The sequence below is a fragment of the Artibeus jamaicensis genome, unplaced genomic scaffold (genome assembly GCF_021234435.1).
Source record: "Artibeus jamaicensis isolate MK-2021 breed Jamaican fruit bat unplaced genomic scaffold, CSHL_Jam_final contig_252, whole genome shotgun sequence".
Classification (NCBI taxonomy): Eukaryota; Metazoa; Chordata; class Mammalia; order Chiroptera; family Phyllostomidae; genus Artibeus; species Artibeus jamaicensis.
In genome coordinates, this window is record NW_026521538.1 from 2,174,303 (window position 1) to 2,195,299 (window position 20,997).

Below are 20,997 nucleotides of genomic sequence, written 5' to 3' on the forward strand. Positions count from 1 at the left end.
TTCATGGTTTGGTAGCGGAGGGAGCAGCCTCCAGAGGCCCTGGCAGCCCCTGGCCTGGCCGTGCCGTCTAGGACCTTTGTGGTCCTCGGTGGTCACCTTGGACGCTGAAGCCAGACGAGGCTCCATGTTCATCCCCTGGTCTCCACGGAACTCTCCGTCTTGCGGCTGGTGGCCCTACGATAGCGATGATACCTATGTTTATTGAGCACTTGTGCCAGACGACACCCTGAGCACGTTATTGAAATCTTAGGAGAGTCCCCGAGGCTAGGTTCTGTCATTTCTCCACTTAACCGGTGGGTGAACAGAGGCCTGGGGTGGCGGCGGGGGGCGTTGAGTAACCTGCTGCAGGTCACATAGCTAGTAGGCCACTGGGCCGGGATGTGAATAGCGTCACAGGTCCTCGTAGCTGCCTCATAAGAGAAATGTTGGGAGAACATAGCACTCCTGACTGTCACCTTCCCCCGTCTGCCTTGCCCCCACTGGCTCCCAGAGCTTCTGAGCCACAGAGTGAACAGGAGGGGCCTGCCCACCCCTGGCCCTAAGAAGTGGGCTCAGCCTCCAGGGGAACAGAGAAGGCCTTGTGGCCCAACTCCGCCAGCTCCCAGCAACGCCCCCTTCCTTGGCTGGGTCTGTTTTAACACCCAGAGCAGCACATTCCATTCTCCGGCACAGCTGGGGGCTGGGGACTCCGGATTCCCCGGCTGCCTGCTCTCTTCGCAGCCCCGGTCGGTAGGGCCTGCCATCTGGGCTGGGACACTGGGTCCCAGCCACACACATTCCAGCACAACCACCCCCCACGTTGTGTTTCCCAAGGAGTGAACTTTAGCTGGGATTACAGCCGACTAAACAGTTGTGGGATGTGAGCTTCCTTTGTGGGACCCAGGAGGCTGAGTGCTGATGGGACCGAGAGGGGAGTGGGGGGTCAGGGTGGGCCGCCCTGGGATTCGGGAGAAGAGCCACGGTCTGAGAGGGCTTCCTGGCTGCTGTCTGGGCTCTCGGAGTGGGATTGGAGCGGAGCTCCCTGAAATCTTCCTGGGAGGCAGGGGGTCGGCAGAAGCCTGGCTGCTCACACCCCTCTGGCCTGTCCTTGGCTCTGATCCTAGCACCGCCACCACGTACAAGCTGCGTGACCTTCAACAAGTTCCTCCACCTCTCTGAGCCTCAGTCCCCTTATCACCAGCATGGGGGTAATATAACAGTACCCAGCTCAAAGGGCTGCTGGGAAGCCTAAATCAGAATGTTAAAACGCTTTGAGTGGCACCTGCCACCCAGCATAGGCTCGACACTTACTGATCACTGGTGTTATATATCTCCTCCCCTATACTGGCCTACACACCCCCTAGGGATGTATTTTCTGAAGCAAAACTCCAAATGTCAGTTCTATTACCCTTCTGGAAGTGACAGTTCTGGCTTTTAGATAAGCTCTTTCTGTCTTTCCCCTGCCTTCCTGTCAGTGGTGGTTTCTTAGCTGATTAAGAAGTCCATTAGGGATTTACAGAGTGCATATTATGTGCAGACACAGTCCTAGGCAAAGGCCTTTGGTGGATAAAAGCACTAACTACCATTTGGTGGACATCTTCCAAACGCTGGGATTGTTTCCAGGTACTTTGCCTACATTTTCCCACTTAACACTCAGCTCCCTTGTGAAATAGACATCATCGCTGTATTTTGCAGCTGGGCCATATTCCCAGTGTCACCTGGCCACTGAGGCACAGGGTTGGAACCCAGAACTGGGCTTTACTGCCTCCTCTCCCCTGATTCTGAGTGTTCAGCAGCCTTCCCCAAACCCTGTCATGTCATCAGGAGAACCTGATTTTGCACTGGCTGCAACACTTGACCGCCTATGCTCCCTTGCCACCAGGGGTGGCCGTGTGACTTCGTTCTGGCTAGTGAGCCGGAAGTGGGAACCCGCCAGGTGGGACTTGTTGGGAAATGACTGTTTTCCTGATCAGAGGGGCCAGGGACAGCTGACACGCTGCTTTTGCTGTCAGCCCTTCCCCACTCGCTGGTCGCTGCCTGAGTGAGGCTGAGAAGCTGGGAGCGGGAGGCACCGTCTGGTGACCGTGAGCACAAAAGCCACCCCTGGCAGAGCAGGAAGACAGCAGGAGTCTGGCACATGGGCCTTTCCACTGCCCATCTCCAGCCTCCTTGCGTGGAGAAGCCCCACTGTTGCTTGGAGTTGCCGTTCCCCGCAGTCAGTTGCAGTCACTCACAACACACGGCCCAGAGGCTCGCTGGCGGCAGTAGCCGCCTGTCTCCAGACCAGCCGGCGGGGAGCCTTTAGGACCGAAGGGACTGGAGGCTGGGCTCTAGGGCCTCCCTGGTCTCCCGGAGGATTTTTCTGGGTCCCAGGAAGAGACTGCTGGGAGTCTGACAGCAGATGCGTGGGGCAGAGCTGGGGTGCTGAGCAGGCTGGACCCCTTCGTGGGGGGTGGGTGAGAAGCACTTTCCTGGGCTGGCCTGGCCCGAGGGAGCCTCTCCCCGCCTGCCCCGCCGGCTGCCAGCACCTGACAGAGGTCAGCATTGTGCTGCAGCCAGAAGAGGCCCAGGCCTGTATGTTCAGTGGAAAAAGAATCCCTGGTCCTGGTTGACCATAGAAGTGTCCGTAAACATTCGGTCAGGATAGAAGGCCGGGAGACAAGGGGCGGATTCAGGGAGCCAGGTGGGCTGGGCGCACTTGGGGCGAGGGTGGGTGGCAGCGGCTTCCTCAGAGGCGAGGAGGAACAAGCCGGCCTCTGCTGCTCCTGACCTGTGGTGAGGCCACCTGACGGCCCAGGGAGGTGATTTATGGGCAGGCCGGCAGACCACCTGTTAGCCCCGCCGGCCCCACTGCAGAGTCCAGACCCCCTCTGGTCTCTTGATGTCTCCGAGGCAATTTGTGCCCCCGGGAGCCGCGGAAGTGGAGGCTTTTCTCACCTCAGGAGCACGGGCTCCATTGTCTTGGAGGAGCAGCTGGCCTGGACTGGAGCTGAACCCTCTGTGGTGAGGGAAGCCCCTCCGGGGGTGTCCCCAGCTCCCTGCTCTGGGCCCATCTGCCCCGTCCCTCAGCATCCGCTGATGGACACCCCGCCCTGGGGTTCTTCCTGGACACCACCTCTTTCAAATGCTGGACATTTGACTGGCAACAATCTGTTGTCTCCATTTCAAGGCCTGTCCCCTCCCTGTCCCATTCGGCGCAGGACAGCAGCCTGCATTTGCTCTGAGCTCACTGAAGATGCCCTTGGGCATTAGAGCCGGTCCCCTCCCTGCAGGTCCAGCCCAGACCCAGCCTGAGGAAACCTCAGCCCCTCGGCCTCCTCCGGCCTCAGACATCGGCTCATCCAGGTGACCCAGATGGGGGTTCTCAGCCCGGGCTGCAAACCGCCCCAGGGAGCACCTGCAGGTGCTGATTTCTCAACACCCTCCAGAGATTCGGACCTAATTGCCTTGGAGTACGGCCAGGGTCCAGTGTGTCAGAGAAGCTCCCTAGGTGATTGGAAGGTTTATGTGTTAAACTCTAGGTTTGACCCTGCGGGTGTGGGGTGGGACCTGAGCTTCGCCGAGAGACCCCTGTTCCACCTCATCATCCCTACAGGTCAGGACCTGTGCACAGGGGCCTGTGAGTGCTCCGGCCTCTGGCTTCCTCGGAGCAGGCCGTGCGGGGCTGGGGAGACTCCTTGGGGACCTGGGAGCCTTGTGACTGTGAGAGTAGGCGGGGCACTTGGCACCTCTGTCCTGCCTGGGGGACAAAAGGCGCTCCTCTCCATTCTTCACTGGTGGTGGAGATCATAAGGTGACCCTTGTCATGTGCTCTTGGTGGACCCTACACACACATGGACTCAGCTCTTCAGGCACTCTGAGTGTGTCTCTGTGACAGGCCGGGGTTGTGACAAGGGTCTCTTTCTAAAAGTCCCTTCGGAATCCCCTCTCCCCACCTCTGGGGAACCAAAGAAATCACCTGGTCGAAACCAACTGTTGTTTTCATCAGTTTAATTAAAAACTTAAAAAACAATTGAAAACCAAAGCCTACTTGCATCATAAGTTTAGTACCTGTTGCCTTGTAGCAGTAGCAATAATTTACTTGTCGTCAAGGTGGAAGGGAACATGTGGGGTCTGCAGATGAACCCCAAGAGTGAGCCTATAAGGGGGTCTGGGCTGGGCTTCGCTCCAGTCTGGGGGGAGGGCACCAGCAAGAGATGGGGACAGTGGGGAGGTGTGACTGGAGGGCACAGTGACCCTGATGCCTTTCCCTTGGGGGTCGCGAGAGGGTGTGTAACGGGGCAGTGGGGCGCAGACTCCTCCAAGCAGCGCGGCCTGACGTCCAGACCTCCCTCTCTCAGGCGAGGCCCCGCCACCAGCACGAGGGGTAGACGCCAGAGTCCACCCGGAAACCGCCTTGGCTGCTCACGGCCCCTCCATGCTTCCCTCCATCCCTCCCAGCTCTGCCTACTTTCTGAGACCCTGGGCCTTCCCTCCAAAAGAGAAAGCCTCACTTCAAAGAAAGGAAGCTCGCAGACACTCCGGAGCCCCTCAGTCAAGGACAGCCCCAGGCTCCACGCCCACCCCCTAGCGCCTGTGCTGGGACTCAGGGCCAGGAGGTGTCGATGCGCCCCAGGGATGGGAACAGAGGGCAAGGCACAGCCAGCCGGTGGGGCAGGGCAGGGTGCCCTTCAGTGGGGCTCAGCTGCCCCGTAGAAGAAGGGGTAGTAGAGGGAACAGGGGTAGGAGAACATGAATTTGACAGCAAACTTCATCTCCTTGTTCTTCTTGTCCCAGCGGTAGACGGCCATGAGCAGCAGCTGCCCGTCCACCTTGCGGCCCATGACCAGGAAGCTGCCGGCCAGGCTGTCCAGCTGCGGGCAGGGGCAGCCCGCGCCACTCTTCATGTGCAGCACCAGCCTCTTGGTGTCCTTGCGCTTCAGGGGGCCCGCCTTCAGCAGCTTCTTCTTTTTCTGGGCTCCAATCAGCTTCCGGTCCCCATTCTCTATCTTGATCTCCTTGATGCGCATCTTGACCACTGTGTTTGGAGGGTGGACAGAGGACAACACGAGAATGGTCAGGTTCACTCAGGATGCTGGTGGCCCCACAGCTGGTGCTTGTGGCTGAGACTCCCAGACTGGGGCTTGGAGAGGTGGAGCTTATACCTGCACATTTTAGTATTTACGAAGCTCCCGTCATGTGCTGACTTCACGGAGTATCGCATTTCTTCCTGGAGGTACAGGTGGTGGTGGGGAATGAGGTCTGGGGAGGTGGCGAGCTGTCTGAATTCTAGAGCCTGGCATGGGGGAAGGGAGGTCTGGCCGACTCCAGAGCCCACGCCTGTCCTGACATGAAGCGTCAGGAGAACTCTCGGTGGGGAGCGGGGTGCCGGGCCCTCCAGGGAGGGCGTGCCGGAGGTGAGGCGGTGAGTTGGAGGGTTCAGTGCAGAGGGGTCCTGGAGCTGGAGGGAATGTCTCTGGATGGGAATTCTGGCTGCGTGTGTATGTGGTGTGGAGTGTGTACGGGCGGGTGTGAGTCTGTGTGCAGGCACACATGGTGTGAATGTGGACTGGTGAGTGTCTGGCAGCTGGCTCTGCAGAGGCGGCTGCTCTGTGGCCTGTGCTGGTTTCCCTGGGGTGAATATCCCACTACGACGCCCCGCATCACGGAGCGCGAGGCTGTTGCTGGTGTGAACACACCACTGTAATCTGTGTGAGACTGTGCGGTGCAGGTGGGAGTGTGTGTGTGTGTGGCGCTGTTTCCTGTATGAGGGTAGGTTTGTGGTGTGTCGGGGGGTGGGGAGTGTGGTTGAAGATCGAGACTGGTCAGAGAGTGACAGTCCAGGCACTCCAGGGTGACCACAGCCTAATACAGGTGGGGACAGCAAGTCCTGAGCTTGGGGAGAAGTCACTTGGGCCAGCCCCGCCGTCTTCAAGCCTCTGGGCCCCATCTCTGTGCGCATCCAGCGAGAAGCCAGAGAATAACTTTTCCACCCAGGGAGGAAATTGTTATAAAATCTCTTCCCTTCTCTTTCTCCCTTTGCCCCTACCTCCTCTCATTTTCTCTTTCGGGTGCACACACACACCTTACTACAAACAGACCAGTGGCATGAAAGACCTTCTGAAGTAAGGATTCCATCGCTCTCTCTCTTTTATAGACAGGGAGGCTGAGACACAAAACAGGAGCTGACTTGGCAAAGATGACAAGCTGGGCTATGTGGTCCATGCAGGAGCCAGGGCCCCACCAGACTTGGCTCAGCTGCCCCAGGGAAAGGGGGGGGACTCCAGGAAGAAGCTGCGGGGCAGGTGACCACAGCTCCCCTGGCCAGGGCGTATGGGGTCCTTGGCAGAGGTGCCCAGGGACAAAGGAGCTTCATCTCTCCCCTCCTGCTGCCCCCATCCATCTTGGGGCTAAGCCTGCTCTGCCCCCCAAAGAACCCAGCCCTGGCAGCCCCTCTGTGGCCCCTCAGGCACAAGCACCAGGGAGGGCTGCAGGAACCTGGCCAGGGATGATTTCTGAGGCCTGTGGACTGTGGTCTGAAGCCCTCAAGATGATGTTGAAAAAGAGGTGCATTTCCCTGAAGGGTCCGTAAGACAAGAACTGCGGGAGCTCCTGGTGAAGGGTGTGGGCATATGTGTTCACGTGTGTGTGTGTGTCTCGGAGGAGGCGCTGGGGTGGCTGCGGGGGCCCCACACTCACCAAAGTCACTGGAGCACATCTGCTCCATGAGGCCGTCGGCACTGTGCTCCGTCTCACACTGGGCGCAGGTCTTGGTCACTGGAGAGAGAGGCAAGGGCGGGGTCAAGGGCGGCTGACCAGAGTGCAGGGAGCCACTGAGGGCGGGGCTCGCGCACTGACGAGCCACCTCCCCCAGCCCAGCCTCCACCTCCTCACCAGGAAACGGGAGGGCGGCAGCGGTAACTAACGCCACCTGCTTGCCGAGTGGCTGCGAACCCACAGAGGCGAGGCTGTGCAGGGACACGGCTGCCCGGGCGGGCGCGGCTGCCTGGGACCCTGGTGGCTGCGGCCCGGAGGTGCCCTGTGTTCCGACTTTGCTCTCATTTAATCCTCGGCCATTGAAGTGGGTGATTCTTTACTTTAGAGAGAAGGAAGCTGAGGCCCGGAGTTGCTACCCAAGTCTGCAAAGCTGTGAGAACCGAGCCCTGCAGGCAGGCTTCGTGACTCCCAGGCGGGTGCAGGGGTGGGGGTGGGCATGTGGGGGGGTCCTTCTTGGAGCGGAAGGTCCAGGCGTGTGGGCGACACTGGCAGGGCAAGCTCTGTGCCAGCGGATCGCCCACCCCTCTGACGTGGGCAGCCTTAGCACTGCCAGAGTTTCTGATTTTTCAGAGGAAGCCAAAACTCGTACTTTTTATATGAAATATTCTGAGTTTTGTCTGTTGGCCACACACTCAGGCTGCTTCGGGCCCAAGGCCACCCCATAGCACCTGACCCCTGCTCTCCTATGTGTGTCTCCAGGGGGCGCCCCAACACAGGGTAGAGAGGGGCTCAAGGAGGGTGGGAGTGCAAGGGCAGAGCCCGGGAGCCTGGGGCTTCCCCGCCGTCCATGCTGGTGGTGGTTGGGCTCTAAGAAAACTGGAAAAGGAACCAGCCGGGTAGGGACTCCGGCCTCCGCTTGAGCTGGCTTTCTCCCACCTTCAACCTGTGGGTGGCGGTGGGGTTGTCTCCTCTCAACACTCCATAGTCACAAGGCCCCCACCCAACCCTGACTCTCCTGAGCGGGCCTGACATGCAGGACTGGGGAAGGAAAGGACCGATCGGACCTGCCCTTCAGGGAAGCCCGGGTGTCAGGGGCTCCGCGGACCCTCACGGTGACCGCCCAGGCAGCACCCTCCTGCTCAGCGCGGCGTGTCCTTCCGCCTGTTGCCAGCTGTGGCTGACCCTGCCTGGAAGGGGCTGGGCAGACAGCGCGAGAAGGGGACGGGGACCCACGGAGGAGGGAGGCTGAGACCGGGGAGGAATTCAGGGTAACAGGACTTGGCGGGGGGTGGGGGGTAGGGGGTGGGAAGCGGCATTTACGATGCCGCCGTAGGGTTCAGGAACCTGGGGTCTCTGCTTTACAGATGGGGAAGCCGATGCCCAGAGTTAAGCAGCTCCTCCCAGCGGCAGAGCCTGGCAATCTGCTCTTTCTCCTGCTCGGAGACTCGCCCAAGGTCTCCCAGTCTGGAGGACTGGGGAAGGGAGTGGGAAGATTTAGGGGTTCCCAGGAACAGAAAACGGGGAATGAAGATCACAGCCCAGGCGTACACTTAGCCCCGAGTGTTTCACTATACCCCTTCCTTTTGCCCTCCTCCCCTCCCCAGGTCCCCAGACGGGGTGGGGACTTTTGTCTTAGTGTCTTGGGGTCCAGGGTTGTGGGGGAGGTAAAAGACACTGTTTAGCGACTGCCAGCTGATAGAGGCAATAAGGCATTTATCAGGATGCCCTAGGATGAGGGGACAATATTGGGACCACTCCAGGGATTCCAGAGGCTTGGGAAGGTGGGCACTGGAGAGAAGCCTGGGGGGGTTTCAGAGCGGAGTTGGGATGCGGAGAACCACTGGGAATGTCCAGAGCCTCAGCGAGGCACTACTTTGGCAGTCCCCGGGGAGGTGGGAAGGCTGGAAGGCTGTGGGAGACAATCCCCTCGTGCTTCAGGATAAGCGAATTAGGGGTGTGAGTGTGTGTGTGCGCGCGCACGCGCCCGCGCGTATAGGAGTTGACTCCCCCTGGGGGGGGGCCGGTAGAGCTGTGCTAAGGGAATGGGGGAGCGGCATCTGTCCCGGGCCCAGCACCCAGGGCCATCGGAGCGCGCGGGGACGGCGGCGGTGGCGCTACCTGGAGGCGCGGTGGCGGGCAGGTGCCCGAACTGCACAGCGATGCACAGGTCGTTGTCCAAGGGGAACTTGTGGCAGTGCAGCATCTCCGGCCAGGGGAAGCCGTAGGCCTCCATGAGCGGCGCGCACCCGGCGCGCACCGCCTCGCACAGCGAGCGGCACGGGTAGATGGGCTGGTCGAGGCACACGGGCGCGAAGAGCGAGCAGAGGAAGACCTGCGTGTCCGAGTGGCAGCGCTTGGCCAGCAGCGGCAGCCAGCTGCTCGCCTGCTGCTTCACCTCGGCCAGGCTCTCGTGCTCCAGCAGGTTGGGCAGCCGCATGCGCTTGTAGCCCACGGTGTGGCAGAGCGGCAGGTCGGCGGGGATGTCGAGGCACTTCGGCGGCTTGGAGTAAGAGCGCCCGTGCAGCGGCTCGGTCTGCCAGCCGTAGTAGTCGTACTCCTGGCCGTGCACCGGCACCCAGTGCAGCGCCCCCAGCAGCAGCGCCAGCGCGGCCGCCCCGGCGCCCCCCGCCGCCGCCCGCATGACTGCGCAGTCCCGGCTGCTCCGCGCGCGGCGCCCCCAACTGCCCCGCGTGCTCCCGCCGCCACGATGCTCCCCTCCAGCCGCTACAGCCGAAGTCGTCCTAGTGATTGGCAGACTCCGCTCGCCTCCCGGGCTCACTGAGTGATCCTGGCGCCTCCCACCTCGGGTCTCCAGCCCGGGCCTCGACGCTGCCCCAGCCAATCTCCGGCGGCCGCCCCCCCCCCCCCCCCCCCGCCCCGCGCCGCGCCCCAGGGCTTCAGGGAGGCAGGGTGGAGCTCCAGCGGCCCTCCCACCCGGCTCCGCTCCCGTGACTCCTGCCCCGGGCCAACTCCAGCGCCCCTCGCCGCCTCGCGGGCTTCGGGGCCGTAGGCCAGGTCTTGCCTCAGGCCTCCCCTCGAGGTTCCCTCATCTCTCTGGACATTTCCCTAGCCCCGTGCCTTCTCCATCCTTCCTGGTTATCTCACTTCGGCACAGCCTCTCCTGTTCCCCTTCTCACTCACTTCCATTGCTTATCTCTCCGTCTGGACCTTTCCCCCTCCACTCTGTTTTCTCTTCCCTGACACCTCGGTCTCCCCTCTCCCGGCAGCAGGCTCCTGGCTGCCCACAGCCTGCTGGTTCAGGCGGGTGAGGTGGGGGGCAGTTCTCTACCCCTCAGTCCTCAAGCATTTTTTGAGCGCCTGCTCGGTGCTGGGCACCGTGCTGGCTGCTGGGGAGTCAGAGATGGATGTGACCCAGACCCCACGTCCAGGGACCTCATGACCTCGTGTGGGCGAAGGGAGCCATAGCCACTGTTCAGTGAGTTCTTCCCCAGTGCGGAGACACTGCACAGCACTTCACGACTGTGTCAACGACTGTCCCTAACGACAGCTAATACTTGCTGGGCTCTTGCCATGTGCTGAGTCTGTTCTAAGCACAATGCACACACCAGCTTGTTCAGTCCACACAGGAGTGCTGTAAGGTGGGTGGGCACTATTCATACCCCCACTTTACAGATACAGGCACTTGAAAGGGGTTAAGAGAGGTTAGGAGACCACCGGTGCCGGGGCTTGAACCCAGTGGTCTAGTTCCAGAGTCGGAGCCCAGGCACAACTGGCCGCCGGGATCCTGAGCCTGTAGGCTTGGTGACTACAGGGGACACGGGTGGGGTAACTGGTCCTTGGTCACATAGCTGATAGGTGAAAGAACCTGGATTCAAACCCAGGGCTTGGGGCCCAAAGGCCAGGGTTAAGGGCTCTGCCCTAAAATGAAGTCTGACCCAGGGTGTGCAGTGCAGTGGAGGGAGAGTGCGTGTGCTCCCGGGCTGGGGAGGGAAGGACCTGAGGAGCAGAGGCAGAGAGGCATCGGCGGAGGCAGCCTCAGGAGCCTGTGTCTGGGGTCTTTTCCTTCTGTCTGGGGCCAGCCTTCCATTGGCTTTCCTGAGGGAGGGGCTTTGGATAAGGTGGCCTGGCTCAGACCTGATCTCCCAGTCTTTTGGGGGAGGGTACCCTAGGGAGGTGTCTTGTAGGAGGGCTTGGGGCGCTCTGGGGGCTGGTTTCACTGGGAGGCAGAAGTGCTGGGACACTTGCCCCTTTCCACTCCTGCCCTTACCCACCGCCACCCCCACCCCCTGCCCTGACCCCCGTCAGTCCTCCTGCATGTTTCCAAGGCTCCTGGCTTCCCGTGGGTCTGTCCTTGCAGTGATATACTTGTGGAGAGAGGAGAAGCACCCCTCCTCCTAATCTTCAGCACACACGGAGCATCTACATACACACGCAGAAGGGAATACAGAAATGCAAAAGTCAGAGTCTCTGCTTCCTCTGGTCTGGTCGTGAGAGGGCACAGGCAGAGGAGGCAGAAGAAATTGCAGCAGACAGAACCCGGGGTGGGGCAGAGTGTCTTCCGATGTCCAGGATGACCCAGTCGGGTCCAGGTAGAACAACCTGAGGGTATTTTCCTCCCCTTTTCCCTCTTCTGCCACCCTCTGGCATGAAGGGGTCCTGTGGATGACCACTGAGGTCCCCACAGGGTCAGTCAGTGTAGTGTAGGAATGGTGCAAGCATCTGGACTTCGCACACAGAGTCAGGTTCAAATCCAAATGCATTCTCACTGAGTGACCTTGGGCAAGTACATAGCCATTCTGATGCTCCATTTCCTTGTGTATAAGCTGGAACCTCCTCAGCAGTTATGGTGAGGGGCAAACAAAATGGTGCATGGCGAGAAAGCCCCCCGCACAGTGGCAGCTCCGAAAAGGCACTGAGGAATGTTAGATCTTCAAGGGATGTGTGATTTCAGGGTAAAGAGGTGGCGTGTGTTCTGAAGGCTCCCTCAGATGGATGCCTTGGCCTTGGCTCTGGCGTGGGACTCTGCTCCCTGCGCTCCAGCTCGTCCCTCAGCCCCGCTGGTGGCTTGGCCAGGCTTCTGCACTCCAGGGGAGGGGTGGCCTTGGGCACTGCAGCAGGGGGAGGGGGGCCGAAGCTCCCCAGGTGGTTCTGCAAGGTGCTGGCTCCCTGGGCAGCTGATCGCCTGTGCTGCTCTTGGAGTTCCAGTGCCTGGCCTAGACAGAGGGAGGCTTTGTTCCTGCTGCTGGCTGTGTAAGAACCGCAGATGCTCCGAGAGCAGAGTGAGCCTGTACCTGGCAGCTTCAGGGGCTCTGAGCAGCAGAGAGGCCAGGCAGGAAGCCTCCTGGGTGAGGAGGGTGGGTGGTGTTTACCCGGCTCTGCCTTGGGGACACTTGGCAGGATCCTAATGAGACTGATGAGGGAAACTCTTCACAAGAATGGTGACCAGGTGGTGGCTGCACCCTGGGGGACTCATTCGGGGACGCTCTCCCTCTGGGGCCAGGCCTTTGGTTATCCCAGCTCTGCAGCCCAAGATGGGAGGAGGCTGCCCTCTGAGGCGGTGCCCCTCCCTGACGAAGCTGTTCCAGGGCCTGGGCAGCTGGGCGGAACACCTGGCGTGCTGGCGTCTGTCCATCTTGGAGTGTCTGCAGTCTGTCCAGGCACACAGTTCCCCCAGCTGATACAGGGTCCGTTTTTAAAAGAATGTTGATTCGTGGTTTGTTGTGAGCAAAGTCCTGTGTAGATAGATACCTTGTTGCCTGGCCTTGTTAATTATGTTGTCAAATTCTGCAGCTTTCTTTTTTATTGCCTACTTCGGTGGTTCTCCAAGTGTGATCCGGATTCTCCTGAGGGGCCCCAAGTCCCTTTCAGGGCATCTACAAGTTCAAAATGGTACCTAATTTCAAGATCTACTCAAAGTACAGGATAGACCAATGGATTTTAAGGTAACAGAGCAAGAGAAGTTTTTTGATATGGAGTCAGAGTCTACATTACAACCAATATTTAAGGAACTGCCGCGTGTCAATTTTTTTGGTGGCATCAAAGAAGAATATCCACGATGTCTGGAAGCCTATTAAAATGCTCTCCTTTTTAACTGCATTTCTCGAGGAGGCCAACTTTTCTTCATACACTTTAACCAGAACAACATGTAACAGCGCACAGAATGCAGAAGGAGATAGGGGAATCTGTTTTCTGTTAAGCCAGACATGAAAGGGATTTGCAAACATGTAAAACAAGGCCCTTTTCTCACTCTTTTGTTTGTTTTCTAAAATATAATTATTTTTCACAAAATGTGTTATGTTAACGTCTTCTGGGTTTACTGTTGTTTTAAATGGCCCAGGTGAGGGGCCTTCGTGCAGCTATCAGAGCTGAGAGGGAACCACGGCCACTGCCTGGCGCTCGCCCACCCCGCCCCCAGTCTCTGTTAAGAGGAAACTAGAACTTGGCCTTCCTGATTCCTAGTCCAGTGCTCTTCCTATCACACCTACACATTGTTTCACCCCCCAGTGCTTTAGCTTTGTTGATTGCAAGGCCGACATCTGCCCCAGAGGCCTCCTGTGTGCTGGGCCCTGGCGGCCTTTTGAGGAGGCCTCTCCAAGTGCCCTGGTAGCTGTGGGGCCTGGCTTATTGTCCCTGAATCAAAAGGCCAGAAGGCAAGTTTTAGTCGTCCCTTTTATGAGCCTGGACACTGGATCTCCGGTGGCGCTGGAATAAAAGTAGGGGCCTGGGGCTTGGTCTTGCTCTAACTGTGCCTGTCTAAAGCACAAAAACCATGTTGGATGGGGGATGGGTACTGCTGGTATTCTCTGGACAGGTCTGGGGATGGAGCAAAGGCTGGGTAGTGCCCTCCTGTTGGGTCTCCAGCACACCAGGGAGTCTGAGGCTGTGGCTAGTGGGCAACCCCAGCTAAAAGCATGTAGGAGAAGCAGTCAGATGTTTTGGTTAAGAGCATGAACTCTAGAGCAAGACTGGATTCTAATTCCAGCAATGCTGCTTGACCTTGGCAAGTTGTCTGAGCTCTCTGTGCTCAGTTTTCCCACCTGTGAAATGAGGAGAGTAGCGACAATTCATTACACGGTTATCGAGAGCATCGGAGTGCATTTAGAAATTGCTGACACGGGAGGAGCTATTTATATCACTGTTAGTTAATACTATCAAAGATTGGCCTGACGATGGTCTCTAGGGACTGTCACGAAATTCTGTGGCTTCTCACTCCTAAAATTCTCTTAAATCTCCCTGTGTTCTCCCTCCTCCCTTCTGTCCTTCCTTGCTGCTCTGGGCAGCCCTTTGGTCTCACTGTTTCCCACTCTGCAGGAGCAAAGTGATCATTTCAAACTGCTGACTTGATAGCCTCACCCTGCAGCTCGAGACCCTCGGTTGCTGGGATTGCTTTTAGCATCCGGTTCTCAGCCAGGCTTCAGGTGGACCAGGCTGCCTCACCACCGGGCAAGCCTGTAGGAGCCTGTAGGACTCCGAACCGCTCTTTGCAGCCCTCCCCGCACTGGCCAGCTTGTCGGGGGGTTTATTTCCCCGATTTCTGGCTTTCCAGTAGACTGAGTGGTGCAAAGGCACCGCGGTCTCGTTTGCCCTGTTTCCCTTGCTCCGAGCGCACTGCAGTCCCACAGCGGGTGTCGGATACACGCTGCAGGAATGAACGACCGAATGGATGGCGAACGAATACTTAGTGGAAGGAAGCGGCGGAAGAAAGGAGTCTTTGGAGCCAGATGGGTTCAGGCTGAAGCCAGCGTTTTTCCTTCTTTTTTAGGCTCTGTTGAAATTCTCGGGAGGCCGAGGGAAGATCAGGATGGTGACAGGGTGACCGTGGGGAAAGCTGGTGGGGACGGGGTGGAGTAAGCTGAGCGGTATATCATGCCTGCCAAGAGGTGATGGCTATGCCCCTGAGCTTGTGTTGACCTCCCTCCTTCCTTCCCCTTCATCTGTGCACACTCGTTTAGGGCGACCTCAGTGCCTGGCATCACGTCTGCTTTCCCACGCACCACTGCATGTAGTTACCCCAATAGCACTGTGAGGGAGGCATTGTCATCGTCATTTCATAGGAGAAAACTGAGGCCCAGGGAGGTTCAGTAACTTGCCCAGAGTCACACAGCCTAGAGGCAGAGCCAGGACTTGAACACAGGACTTCCCTCTGTGGCTCGTGGATTCCTGCCTGGCTGTGAGAAGGGGCTGGGGGACTTCCGCCCTGTGAAGCTGACTCAAACTGCCTTGCAGGGGAGGAGGGCGCCAGGCCAGAGCAGACACTTTGGTGCGACACAAGTAACCCAGGCTGCAGCAGGTTCGACCCTGCTGACCACAGCCACTGCTGACCGGGGAGCTCAAGGTCGAGAGGGCCAGCCAGTCGATGGGCAAACACACAGTCCGTGATCATCGCAACCACAGTTTCTTCCCAGCTGGGGGGTGAGAGGTACTTGAAGCCTCCTCTTCGTGGAAAGGACAGTGAGCCCTGAATACAGAGTCGAAGGCTCCCACCGTTGGGCGTCTGCCTCTACCACTTATGGGCCATGATGACTCAGAGTGGTATGCACAGCTCCACGTGCCTCAGTCTCCCCATCTGCAAAACAGGGACTTTCTTTTTCAGATTTGTCGGTGAGACTGAGTGAGAAGTACCCGAAGGTGCCCCAAGCCTGCCGTAGCCTGAGTGTTCACGCAGTTCTGTGCGGTCGCAGGAGCTGGCCAGTGCGTGCCCCCAGCTCAGCCCCAGCGGCGGCCCCTTGAGGCCCCAGATTTATCAAATGTTTCCGTGGAAAGCTGTCCTGTATTCGGGTGGTTCTCGACCACCCAGGGGCTCTGGAGATGCTGCTAAATGTTCATAAACTGTTCCCCATGTTTCCCCAAATCTACACAGAATGGTTCATTTGCCCTTAAATAAAACAGCAGATTTCTTTGCTTTTGGCTGGAATTACATGCTCTTGTTCTCTCATGCTGCACAGAAGTCGATTGGCAGCCCGTGCATCTTTGATTAATTTGAAAAACAGGCTGGGAGAGAAAAGTGAGTGGCCCAGCAAGGGGAAGGATAGGTCAGAGAGGCCCCGGAGGAGGAAGTCAGGAAGCCCCCGGGAGGTTCCCGAGGGCAGGATTCTGGAGGGGAAACCCAGGGCAGGAGTGGTAGGGGTGGGGGCCAGCGGTTGGGACACCCGGGCAAACAATGGCCTCATTAAGGAGAGGGTGTGGTTGGGGAGGGGCTGGGCAGGGCTGCAGTCAGTGAATCCACTCTCCCTCTCCCAAGCCAATGGACCAATTGTCCTCTCTTGGGAGAGCGCTGAGGCCTAGGCCTGGGAACTGCTGGGCTCTTGCCCTGAGGGACACCGCGATGGTTGCTGCCTCTTTGCCCGGTCCCAGAACGGCTCCTCAGTGATCCGTGCTGGGGTTTAGGCCACAGCAGGAGGGCTACCCAGTCCTAGCTTTTCCGAATGGCGGTTCGGGGTGTGGGTGCCCACAAGAGGCCCTCTGAGAGGGGCCCCTACTTGCCTCCTGCCCACTTCTGGGAAATCGAGGCCCTGGTGAGTTTGGTCTGAGACCGGAGCTTGGTCACCTTTTTTTCTTTTCTTTTTTTCCTGGCTGGCTGAGTCTCCACTCGCCCTCCTGGGCTTGTGGCCTTGGGCCAGGGGCTTGGCGTCTAGGGTCTCAGCTGCTCCACCCATACAATGAAGAGAGCTGAGCTAGAAGAGCTTCATCACTGGGCATCTGTCATCAGGATGACAGGGATGCTACTGGCATTAAGTGCGCAGCAGCCAGGGGTGTCAGCTGCCCGCATGTCCAGCTCAGCCCTGCGAGGCCAAGAGTTGTCCCGTCCTCATGGCCTGACTGCGCCCCTGTGGAGAAGCGCTCATAGATCAACACTTTTCACCACTGGTGTTTTTAAAGTAAGATGATCCTGTTTTCAAAGGATGTGGCTTGTGGGGACTCAGCCGATGAAACAGATGAGAGGGGAGTGAGTGCGGTTAGGCTGGGGCGGGAGCCCCGCCCTTGAGCATTCTCGTGGCCCGCTGGTGGCCCCTGCAGACTCACTCCAGGGCCTCATGCAGCGCCCTGTTGGGCTGGTCTGGCTGTTCCGATTGGTCGGACGCACCCGTCCTGCTCTATTGGACATCTGCTGAAACTGGTCAGTGGCTGTGCTGTGCCCATCGTCACTCCTCGCCCCTGCATACGCCCCACGGTTCTTTGTTGTTTACTTGTTGGAGGTGTGGCGAGCAGATGAAGCCTGGGGTTAGCATCCTGTGGCTGTAAATTGTCCCCGGCCTTCTAGGCCTACCTGGAGTAGGCCGGCTGACTTGGGTATTGCAGGGTACACCTGACTGTCAGGAGAGGAGAGACGTCCCTAAATTTGCAATGTGAACCAGTGACCTTGGAAGTGGGTCAGAAGACATTTCAGGTTGCTGGGCCACCTGCAGGCTCCAGTTCAACACGTGTCTCTCTCAGGTGGCTCTGATGCAGTCCTCCGGGGCCCAGCGTGGGAAGTGCTGGCTGTGCAGGGCGCTGAGCCTGCTTCCCTCCTCCAGCCTCCATGGCCAGTTACAGCCTCTCTCCAAGGCTCATGGGCCTCCTCGAGGCTGAAAGGAGAACTCTTTCCCTTCTGGAATCTTCGCACAACCTGCCCTGGCTGCCTGGGTATCTGGTTAGTCCGAGGTTACATTGCTCAGCACCTAACTCAGGGCTCTGATTGATAGTGATGTTAGCAGCCATTTGCATGTCTGGGCACCGCGCTAAGTGATTTATTATCTCATTTAAACATCTTCACAATGCTGAGAGTTGGCTGTTATTGTCATCCCCATTTATGGATGAGAAATCAGAGGTGATTGAGGACTCACATAGCTGGGAGCGTTCCAGATGGATTTGACTCCACTGCATGCATTCCAAGTACGGGCAGGACAGCCAGCCAGTCTGTCCATCTGGGATTTCATAATCACCCGTCAGTCGGTCTGACATGGTGCCGTTATTAGTGTTATTATTGATGAGGACTTGAGCCTTAAGGCTTCCCAGGGGCTTGTGCTTGAGGAGAGATCCTCACGTAGCTGAGAACTAGGCTCCTGATGGGAACAGTCCACCTCTGCAGGGCTTTGCGAGTCACGTCAGGTGTTCTGTTTCATCCTTAGAGCAACCGAGGGATTCATGCACAATCAGTCCCCATTTTACAGATGAGGAAGCCGAGGCTCAGCAAGGTCAGGCAGCTTACCCAAGGTCACCCAGGCAGTCAGCGATGGAGTTACCCAAGGTCACCCAGGCAGTCGGCGATGGAGTTACCCAAGGTCACCCAGGCAGTCAGCGATGGAGCAGGAGTTGAACAGGCTCTGACTCCCCCTGCATTTCATGCTTCCCCCTGCCCCACAAACCGGGATTGTGCCAAGGTCAGGAAGAGTTTTCGGTCTTTTTAGCCCAAGAGGTGTCCCTCCCGGCCCACCCTGGAGGACTCTGTAGACAGCTCCGGGGCAGCTAGAGACAAAGAGGCCTCTGGCCTCTTGACCTAGTTGTGTGGCCAGTCCACGCCGGGTGAGAAAAAGGTACATTCTTTCCCCTCCAGACACATTACCCAGCTTCTGGCTTCCTGGAATTTTTGTGAAAATTCCAAATCACTTGGCAATAAGTCCTCTTCCCGGCTTCCAGACCGCACATGTTCACTCCCTTCCCCACTGTCAGCTCGGGCTGGGCCGCTTTAGGAGGAAGCGGGTCGGAGAGGAAACCAGGAGTCAGGTGTGCGCACAACGGCCAGGTAGAAAGCTTGGCGGTGACTTCCAGGGCCCAGGCTCCTCTCTGAGGGAGGCAGGAAGGATACCTAGTGACCCGGGGCCAGTTCCCGCCGGCCACTTCCTGTGCAACCTCGGGCTGCCCTTAGCCTCTCTGGGTCCCAATTTCCCCATCTCCTGGAGGAAAATGATAATGCCATCCTGTTGAGAGCGTCAGATGAGATCATGTAGATGAAGAGGTTTTTATCACTAGTGTTCTTCAATGACCTGAGGTCAAGTTTAGTAAAATTCTGCAGTGATGGAAATGCTCTGTCTGCTCTCCAACTCGGTAGTCGCCAGCCACATGCGGCTACTGAGCACTTGAACTGTGACCAGTGCTACTGAGGGACCGAATTTTTAATTTAACTTAAAATTTTTTTAGTGAGATAAAATTCACACACTGTAAGATTAACCATGTTAAAGTTAAGGATTCAGTGGCATTTAGTACATTTGCAGTGTTATGCAACCAGCACTTCTGTCTGGTTACAAAACACTGTGGGACTCTGCACCGTAGGGAATTGCGCACATTGGGCAGTTTCTCCCCATTCCTCACCCCGCCCCCGGACCCAGAAACCACCACGCCACTTTCTGTCTCTGTGGATTTGCCTCTCTCGAACATTTCACATAAATGCAATCGCACAGTATGTGGCCTTTTATGTCTGGCTTCTTTCACTTAACAGCTTTTCAAGGTCCACCCACCTGGTATCCTGTATCAGCACTGCATTCCTTTCTAATGACCGAGTCCTGTTAATTTCAGTTAATTTCAGTTTAAGTAGCCTCACGTGGCTGGTGGCCACTGTATCGGACAACCAGCACCTCTGGAACCCCTCCAGGGAGCAAGCAGGACCTCTGAGTGCCCGTGGGCGGCTGAGGGTATGTGGCTGGAGAGCGAGGCACCTGGTGGGTGAGAGGGTTGAGAGAGTGCCCCAGGTTCCTGAAGGGGCCGGTGACTGCCATGCAACTTGTGTCTCGTACTCAAACTTATCCCACCCTCGCAGCAGCCCTTGATGTCTGTCTGTCCTACAGTCTCCCCTACGTCACAGAGGGAAAGACTGAGGCTCAGAGTGATTAAGTCGCCTGCTCAAGGTCACACGGGTGGTAAGTGGGAAGGGATGGGTCCATGGGCTTGGGCCCGGCCCCTTTGTAGGGCCGGTGATCTTTACCATGAGGCTACACAGTCTTTGCAGCCTGACCCAGGAACTGCCCGGGGGAAGGCAGATCTGGGACCCAGGCTGCACCTGCAGGGACCTGCACAGACCCGCACAGACCCGCACACCCTGAGGCAGGGCGTACCAGTGCCTTCCCACGCCAGCCCATTCTGAGCTAAGAACCACGTGGGATTTGGGTGACTCTTTGGCAGTCAGGAAAGGGTGCTGATGGGTTACCTCCCAACAGTATTAGAGAGTAGCCTCCATTAATTTCCCATCATTTATCAATGAGTAACCTGGCCTGTCAGGGGTCCCGGGCCCTCCTTGGGCCCCCCACTATTAATTGATCTGGGAAGGAGACTCTGTTAATTGCAGACCCAGAGTAAATAGGCGAGGGTAAACGGGCTGATAGCAGATAGCTTTCCTCTGGTGTGCTGCCCTTTGCCCTTCGGGAAGGGGCGGTGGGAAGAGGCAGAGAGGGGAGGGGAAGGAGTGGTCCGAGGAGTGTCTCGGAGTGGGGGAGGGAGGACTGGTCTCCTGGGGCCCCGAAGAGTCAATCTGTGTGTCCCTCTGGAAATAGAGTCCTGTGCTGGGCGGCCTGCTTGCTGTGCTCTGCCAGAGGGATGGGGGTGGGGCTGGGGGCGGGGCGGTGAGACCCTGACATTCACCTTCTTTCCTCCCTTGGCTTGTCCATCCATCTCTTCACTCCTTCCTCTTAACGAGTTCCCTTTCTTCCATTCGCCCGCTCCTTTTTTATCCATTCGTTTTTCTCCTTCTTTCTCATTTCGTTCATCCATTCTTCCCTTGTTCTACCTGCTCTTCTGAAACTCCACCCTCCCTCCTTTCCTCTCTCCCTCCCCAACCCTCACTCATCTTCTATCCTCCGCCATATAGATGCGACCACGTGTTTCTTGGGAAAGCTGGGGAAGAGACTGGTGGGAGTCCCCTGAGTCCAGGCCGTCTGAGATTGAGGAGTCCTCATGGGTTCTGAGTCTGGGCCCCTGCGTGGCCCCGGTGCAGCAATCGCCCTGGGCCGGACAGAGTCCCTCTGTCCCTGAGGGAGGGTGGAACATCTGGCCCCCCCTCCTGAGCCAGCGCTTCTCTCCCAGTGCTGAGCCTGCATCTGCGCTTGGATTTTCAGCAGCCACCCACATCAACACGGATCCATCAGTGGGAGTTTGGGGTCCGACCCCCTGTGGGACCTCAGGATTCCGCAGGACCCCAGGATCCCATGGGACAGTCCCATTGGGGCTTCACAGATGCTGTTTCGCCCTATCAATGCTGTGTGGGGTGGGGGGGGAGAGGGGGGGCAAAGCAGAGATTGTTATACCCCTTTCACAGACGTGGAAGTTGAGGCTGTTTGCTGAATCCTCACAGCTGGATCAGTAAATCCCTAAGCCCACTCTCTAATCACTCAGAAACATAGTGCCAGACCGGCAACCTTGCTTCCAAATCCCAGATCTGTGCCCCTGTTATGG

At 57.9% G+C, this 20,997-nt stretch overlaps 2 protein-coding genes across 2 annotated transcripts in view; one reads left to right on the forward strand and one right to left on the reverse strand.

Annotated features, from left to right (window-relative positions):
• The window catches only part of ZFYVE27 (zinc finger FYVE-type containing 27), a 39,134-nt gene extending 23,596 nt beyond the window's left edge, over positions 1-15,538 (forward strand). The window contains exon 11 of the mRNA XM_037138963.2: positions 15,230-15,538. Within this exon, the coding sequence (XP_036994858.2) occupies positions 15,230-15,366 (137 nt within the window). The 3' untranslated portion in view covers positions 15,367-15,538. The remainder of the gene's footprint in view (positions 1-15,229) is intronic.
• SFRP5 (secreted frizzled related protein 5) lies at positions 3,953-9,438 on the reverse strand. Its single transcript, XM_037138967.2, has 3 exons — positions 8,794-9,438; positions 6,658-6,735; positions 3,953-4,996 (listed from the first exon to the last, which is right to left on the reverse strand). The coding sequence occupies exons 1-3, from the start codon at positions 9,314-9,316 to the stop codon at positions 4,650-4,652; spliced, it is 948 nt and encodes a 315-aa protein (XP_036994862.2). The 5' UTR covers positions 9,317-9,438; the 3' UTR covers positions 3,953-4,649.
• Positions 15,539-20,997: the final 5,459 nt, after the last annotated feature.